Source organism: Wasmannia auropunctata, unplaced genomic scaffold, assembly GCF_000956235.1.
Source record: "Wasmannia auropunctata unplaced genomic scaffold, wasmannia.A_1.0 LD336097.1, whole genome shotgun sequence".
NCBI lineage: Eukaryota > Metazoa > Arthropoda > Insecta > Hymenoptera > Formicidae > Wasmannia > Wasmannia auropunctata.
The window spans coordinates 1602419-1609974 of NW_012026793.1; the positions used below are offsets into that span (position 1 = coordinate 1602419).

General features: G+C 40.5%; 2 protein-coding genes across 4 annotated transcripts; one reads left to right on the forward strand and one right to left on the reverse strand.

Annotated features, from left to right (window-relative positions):
* The first annotated feature begins 233 nt into the window (after positions 1-233).
* Positions 234-3092, forward strand: LOC105462546 (inhibitor of growth protein 5). Of its 3 annotated transcripts, none has more exons than XM_011709225.1 (4): positions 234-445; positions 1003-1519; positions 2248-2426; positions 2659-3092. In XM_011709225.1, exons 2-4 carry the CDS (start codon positions 1114-1116, stop codon positions 2758-2760), a joined length of 687 nt encoding a protein of 228 aa, XP_011707527.1. In that variant the 5' UTR covers positions 234-445; positions 1003-1113; the 3' UTR covers positions 2761-3092. The 3 variants fall into 3 exon arrangements, with proteins under 3 accessions (XP_011707527.1, XP_011707525.1, XP_011707526.1); XM_011709223.1 differs by having other exon boundaries at positions 1034-1519; XM_011709224.1 differs by having other exon boundaries at positions 1070-1519.
* A 566-nt stretch (positions 3093-3658) lies between these two features.
* LOC105462547 (beta-1,3-galactosyltransferase 6) lies at positions 3659-6028 on the reverse strand. Its single transcript, XM_011709227.1, has 2 exons — positions 5149-6028; positions 3659-4385 (listed from the first exon to the last, which is right to left on the reverse strand). The coding sequence occupies exons 1-2, from the start codon at positions 5871-5873 to the stop codon at positions 4097-4099; spliced, it is 1014 nt and encodes a 337-aa protein (XP_011707529.1). The 5' UTR covers positions 5874-6028; the 3' UTR covers positions 3659-4096.
* Between the last annotated feature and the right edge of the window lie 1528 nt (positions 6029-7556).

Genomic DNA, 7556 nt, shown 5'->3' on the forward strand with positions numbered 1-7556 from the left:
CAAAGTTTCAGCCTTGTACTAATACTTTTAATGAGCTATGAAAATTTACATGTTTGTCCGCCCTGTCCACACATACGTCCCCGGGGGCGGCGCGGCAGAAGTGCGTTTTCGTTAATGGCGATACAAATCGAACCTTTTTAGATAGGAACTGGCCTTGTACCGAGTAATTTTGAAATCCGTGTAGCCAGCTCTTGGACTATCACGCTTCTCTCTGACCAGACCTTGTTGGCAGCCCTGACGGTAATCATGGCCGCCGTCGCGCTTTATCTGTGCCCGTTATCGAGGATCGTTGCCAGTTGAACGAATATTTATTATCTTGCCGTTATTTCTCGATCATTTCGCAACGAAAGTTAAATCGTTGGCTCAATCGATTCCCTATTGTTTACATGAAGATACGACGAAACCGGCATGACGACCGCGTTGTATCTGGAGCACTATCTCGACAGTGAGTACTGTACGCGCCAGTTGATTTCTTTAAAATTTCTTTCGCACTCTTCCCTTCTGTTTTCCAACGTTATTCGCCTGGCGCGAGAGAAGGACGAAGGAACAGCAGGAAAGTGCGGAAATTAATGGAGCGCGCCGAAATATTCTCTTATTAATATCTTATTTCATTCTACCCGGTCCTCGTCTGAATTTTTCCATGTTTTTTTAAATTTTAGCCTACTCTTTTAAATCGCGAGATTGTATTTACCATGTCTTCTGGAAATTGAAAACTGTGAACGTATTTTTTATTAAATGCGTCAGATAATTGAAGATTTCGACATTTGTTTTGTTAGATACCTAACCTAACTTTTATTTAAAAAATATAAATTGGCAACGAAAGCGTGACATAACCTCGCGGAGAAGTTGAGGGTGCAAATCCATCATCCGATGGAATAACGAATAATATATCAAAATCTTCCTCCAAATTGATGAATTTTGCGTTTAAAATCAGACCCTCTGCTCTCTCCTTACATTTATTTCAATTGCATGCATACATAATAAAAAATGTTTAATCTACAGGAATCTCATTTAATAAATATATCGACTTAAGTTCGATATATTTTGCCGATTGTGCGGCGTGTTCCAGGCCTCGAGCATCTGCCAATCGAATTACAGAGGAATTTCACGCTGATGCGCGACCTGGACGCGAGGGCGCAGGGTCTGATGAAGGACATCGATAAGCTGGCGGACGATTACTTGAGGAACTTGAAGAAGGAATCGCCGGACAAGAAGAAGGAGCAATTCACTCACATACAAAGTCTGTTTAACAAGGCCAAGGAATACGGCGACGACAAGGTCCAGCTGGCTATTCAGACTTACGAACTGGTCGACAAGCACATCAGACGACTGGACTCGGACCTGGCGAGATTCGAGGCCGAGATACAGGACAAGACGTTGAACAGCAATAGAGCGCAGGAGGAGAGCAATGCCAGTAAGAAGGGTAGGAAGAAGCTCAAGGAGAAGGAGAAGAGGAAGAAGGGTACTGTATTGAGCAGTGAGGATGAGGCTAAGAATGCGAGAAAGAAGCAGAAGAAAGGTACGTTGATTAAGCTAATACAGTCTATAACTTGCTACAATTTTGTCAATTCTTGAATGTTAAGACTCCAGTTTATTCGCCACTGTTATCTCATAATCAGGTTGCAGTGTCAGAAGAAAGAAAACACAAAAATTCTTGCAAAATATATTCAAGTGCAAAAACATTTTTTAATAAACCAACGTTTGCAATATATACATACATTTTAAATAGAATAGATTTATAAAATATATATAAAAATCTTTGTTTTGGAAAGAAATTAAATTTTATTTTATTTTTCTATATATTATTAATTTGAGAGAGATTATTGCTATAGCTGTCAACGTAACTTCATTATTTTATTATTTGGATAATTTAGTTTTTAGACATATAATTATTTAATAATTAACAAAATAAATGGAGAATTTTAGTGTATATTTTACGTATGTATGTGTATATTTTACGAACTGATTCTATCAATTATAAATGTTGTTTTATTGAAATATATTTTTATTTATTATATTTTGCAAAAATTTTTGTGTATTTTCTTGTTTCTAATGTCACAAGCTGAAATAGTACTGGTGAGTGAACAGGAGCTTTAATAATACATAAGCAAAGAAAGAACCCATTCAGTCACAGCAGGATTTTAGCGCCTAATAACTTTTTTGCGTGAATTTTATAATTTCTAATTCATTAGGCCCTCTTAAATGTTAAATCCATTATTTTATTATAAATGTATATATTCTTGTTAGGTGGTTCTGTAGCTTCAGCGTCGTCTACCGGCGCTGTGGGAAGCGGCGCCCAGGTAGATGCAACAGCGCTCGGTCACCCAGCCGACGTTTTGGACATGCCTGTCGATCCTAACGAACCGACTTATTGTCTTTGTCATCAAGTATCATACGGAGAAATGATTGGTTGTGATAATCCAGATGTAAGTTTTGTTAAAAATTCTTTTGCTTTGCTATTGCTTTTTAAGAGCAATATATCGACCTGAACTTAAAAGTTCAAACAAAATTTTACTGCCTATTTATTTTTTTTTAATGTGGATTTTTCTCTTCAATTTTTATTATAATTCAATTTCATATAATGAAATAATTTATAAGATTATCAGCATTACAAGATTTTTGAGACTATTAATTCATTATTTTTTTCCCACATTTCAGTGCCCTATAGAGTGGTTCCACTTTGCCTGCGTGGGTTTAACAACAAAACCTAAAGGAAAGTGGTATTGTCCCAAATGTACGCAAGATCGCAAAAAGAAGTAAACTCTAGGACTGTTTGAATCTGCTGATCGTCATCCGTTTGAAGAAGAGACTAGTGCACAACTTTTTCATGTTGAAAGTAAACTGACTTTTTGTATAAAAGAATGATAGAAAATTTAGGAGAAATGCAGAGAGAGAGAGAGAGAGAGAGAGAGAATAGAACTGCATTTCCATTGCATCTAATACTGATAACGAAATAATTCTTTCATTTTTTACAATGAGTAATAATAAATATACAAATAAGGATCTTGTTCGCGCTAACGTCTGTAAATAACGTTCGTAAATAATTTCTTTATAAACGATGTTTGTTATAAAAAAAATATATAGAGACTAAATTTCTCGTTTTAAAATTTTCTTATAATAAAATCATATCGCGGGCTTTTTTTATATTAAAAAGAGTCTAATTTTATTTTTAATTATATAAAATTGTTGATACATAAATGAAATTTTATTTATCGATATGAACTTTTATTATTTTTATCAATATTATTTATTATCAATTGTAGATGTAATGGTAGCACAGTTCGGATGTAAATTCATCACAGACGGAAAACGTTTTGAGAATCGGCCATCATTTCGCTATCACTTCACACATATACACGGACACATATTCTCCTTGTACATCAAAATAGTAATTTATTGGTAACGCAAACCGCGTCGCATAAGAATCGCTTTACATTTTTGCCATTCTTTTTTCTCCACGGCCGTTTCTTGAATATATCTGTGATTTCGCTATGACTCATAGTTTTAATTAGATTAATTAAAATATTAACGTTATTACTGTTTTTATATGTTATGAAATGTACGTCGCTTTATATATACACGAAGACAACTCTCTGCCGTTAAGGAGGAAAAGTGTATTGTGAACGAAGTACAGTAATATAATTAAAACATATATATATATATATATATATATTTAGTTCACCAAACTTATCTCGTCTAATGTCTATCTGCTCGTCACCGAGTATTTACAAAATATATTTACAAGCGTTTTCAATTAATTATATTAATAACGCTGCCGCGTGCAATTATACTCGAGTATAACGAATAAAATCTAGATTTAAAGTCGCTTTAATTCTGCCGAAGAAATTTCGCGGAATTTGCTATAATCTTCTCGCAAACACTTTCTTCAATTAATGTTTAAATTGCTTACTTTTGGAAACTACGGCTACGCTTTTGTGGCATTTGATTTCAATGAAGGTTAGACAAGTTAGAATATAAATAGAATTAGTTTATAGGCCATTATGAGTACGTGAGATCAACGTGAGAATGTGGTTTTTGAGCAAGTATCAAAAAACCAGACTAGAACTCTTGCAGAAATCTTCCACCCAGCGTCGCGTTAAGGGATGCCGGATTGTCTGTTGCAGCACTGACTGGGCGGTACGGTCCAATTGTACTGATAGCTCATGCGATTCCGAACTTCCTTGGGACACAGCGCGCCCAAGGAGGTCTGATAGTAGTCGTGCATACTCATCATATTCTGGACCGTTATCTTGTGCGTGATTATGTACTGATTGGAGCAGCCGCGCGACCGGTATTCCGTGTCGAAGCGCACGTCGTGCTTCCTCTCGATGTTCGCCAGCGGCGCGAGCCACAGACCGACGGAGACGTCCTCGGAATTGTGCAACCTAAAGACAAAGTTATTGGTGCAAAGTTATGAGAGAAATGGTGGGGAAAGAATCAAGGGAGTCGATTCACATTAGGAGCGGAAAAGCAGAATTTGTTAGAACCAATCGTAAATTGCACTAGTAACTACTCTTTCGAAGTCACACAAACTTTTCAGCAATAATTCCTTTAAGTGTATCACAAAACTTTTGTATGAAACATTTTTTTTCTAAAATGCTTTGTTTCCGACATAAAAATTTGTAATGCTTTCTCCTTATGTGAATGATTCTTAAGACTGAAGTAAAACACACAAAATTATCTGTTCCCCCTAATATATATAAAACAGATCTTTCTTCATCATTATATACAAAGTATACACGTAACATTTTGACTGCCATGTATATCCAAGTGGACACACACCTACGTGAATTCAGGGCACCGTTGTATCAATTTTGAAGTGTTAATTTAACACACACTTCCTACTTGCTATCATTTGCATAAAAATCGAAAGTACTTTGCATTGATTTTATACAGTATATTCTGAATCCTCGAGAGATTTGTCAACTTTGCTGAAGACTTTTGTTAAAAAGTATATTTTATTTTAATATTAATATTTTAATATAAACGTAAAGTGAAAAAAATTTACTTAAAATTACATTATATGTGTAAAAAAAAAGATAATATCTATACCTAGTGTGACGCGAGAGGATCGATTACGAAAATGCGGCAGTCAAAGTGATAAATATAATACAGAGTATTTTACGCACAATTCGCAGCTATACTCACTTCAGGATGTCCGCGTTGCTGGCGATGAACTTGACGAGATTGTAGGAGAGAACGTATCCTCCGCCCACGGCGTACGGGAGGTAGTAATCGCACAGGATCCAATCGGTCTCCTTCCAGGGTCCGCTCCTCTTCACCTGCGCCCGTCCGTTGAAGAAGCCCCAATAGAGCTCGCGCCGGGTGCCCTTGCTCTGCCACTTGTCGAGCTCCTTCAGGATCTTGTGCACCAACACGTAGGAGTCGTCGTCGCACTTCAACAGGTAGTCGAAGTCGTAGCGCTCGTGGACGTCTCTCAGGGCGTGGAGGACCTTCTTCGTCAGCGTGCCGTACGAGTCCTGCAGCCGCGGCAGCAGCAGCAGGTCGTCGAACTTCTGCTTCTCCGACTGCAGGGTGTTCCTCTGCTCCGGCAGGATGTCCTGGGTGCCGACGACGAAGAAGTGCTTCACCGTGGCGTCGCGAGCGCCCAGCCAGGTCTTCCTGATGGTGTTACGGCGCTCGAGGTTGTCCAGGCCGCTCAGGATCAGCACGATCAGCCGGTACCTGGGCTTGCTCTCCACCGCCCGCCGGTCCCGCTCGCATGACCCTGCCGACAGGTAGCTCAGGCACAGGACGATGAAGAGCGTCCCGAGCAGGAACGCGACGAGATACCGGTTCACCTGGTGAAACCACCGCCGCCGAGTGATCGAACTTTGGGGCAGCTTGAGCATGAGGTCGAGCAGGCGCGCCATACGCGCGAAGTCAGGCCGGGTAAACGATCAGGCCGCGGGTGGAAGCCGCGTTCGCCGCGCGCCTCGCAGATCCGCGTGAATTCGCGCGACCAGGGCGCTATGCGCTCTTCAATCTATATCACATACGAAACGATACCGAGATCTACAATACACGTGACGTGTACTGTAGTACCTCCGTGCGCGGATATTCCTCGTGAATGAAACCCCCCAGTGCCGTAACTCCCCCCCCCCCACCTCCACCCCTCGAGTTGCGATAAAAATTACGCATAACGCGTACGCGGATATATAACTCTCAGAAATGTAGAGCAAGTAATCGGAATAAAATCGAGTCCGCCGACTTTGGTTTGACACTTTCCGCATTTTAATATCGGCCGTCTCTCTTCGTATGTGACGATGCTGTGACAATTTCGGGAATCTCTAAATTCTCCGCAGACGCGAACAAATATCGAGAATGTTCGCACCGCAAACGTCAACGATCAGCTGTCGAATCGACTCAATCGCCGCCCCGAAAATTCGGTTACTATGATACATAAATGTTAATCATATTAACCGAATTCTCGGGGCAGCGCAGTTGAGTTAGGGTTAGGATATTGACTTGATCGCGTGTGCGAGTCGTGCGACATGCAATGGTGAATGGCAAGCCCGAATCGCCGGTGATTTGGAGAATACATCTGAAAATCTTGAAATATATAAAATATATCAGTATATCGAGTTTCGAGATTGCGATCTCTTGAATTCCCTTTCTTTCAGTTTTTTTTTTTTTTTACAAATAGTCCCTGGTAAAAAAATGCCATATTTTTAAGAATTTTTAATCTATATCACATACGAAACGATACTGAGATCTACAATACACGTAACGTGTACTGTAGTGCCTTCGTGCGCGATATTCCTCGTGAATGAGGCCGCAGTGTCCGTAACTCCTCGATATCGCGATAAAAATTACGTATAACGCACGCGGATATAACTCCAGAATTATAGAGCAAGTATCAGAATAAAATCGAGTCCGCCAAGTTTAGTTTAACACCTTCCGCATTTTAATATTGGCCATCTCTTTTCACCTTACGATGCTGAGACAATTTTGGAGAATCTAAATTCTCCGCAGACGCGAAACAAATATCGGGAATAACGTTCGCACCGCAAACGTCAACGACCAGCTGTCGAGTCCGCGTCGAATCGACTCAACCGCCGCCCCGAAAATTCGGTTACTATGATATATAGTATTAATCATATTAACCGAATTCTCGGGACAGCACAGCAGTTCTTCTTCTTCTTTGAGTGTCTTTTTGACCATGGCAGGGCTCCGCAGTCCGCCCTGAGGTAGGGTCGATACAGCTGGGGCAGCAGTTGAGGTTAGGATATCAGGTCCTAAACAAAACGCATGTGCGACACGCGTGACGCAATGGCAAGCCCGAATCGCCGGTGGTTTGGAGCAGAGAGGATCCTGAGAGCGGCCATGCCCGCGATTTAGCTGGGACAGGCGATTGAGCTGGTTTCAGCGCCTCTATGTCCACAAAACGTGGACATTGAACTACGTAGCCAATGTCCACGATTTTGTCGGTTATGTCCACGATCTTTTGGTGGTGATCCGTGCTATGTCCACGGTTGTGTTCCGTGCTATGTGCAGGAATGCGAGTAGGTTAGTTAGAAAAGGACGGACATCAATCTCGGTCGTCCTTGTCTCAC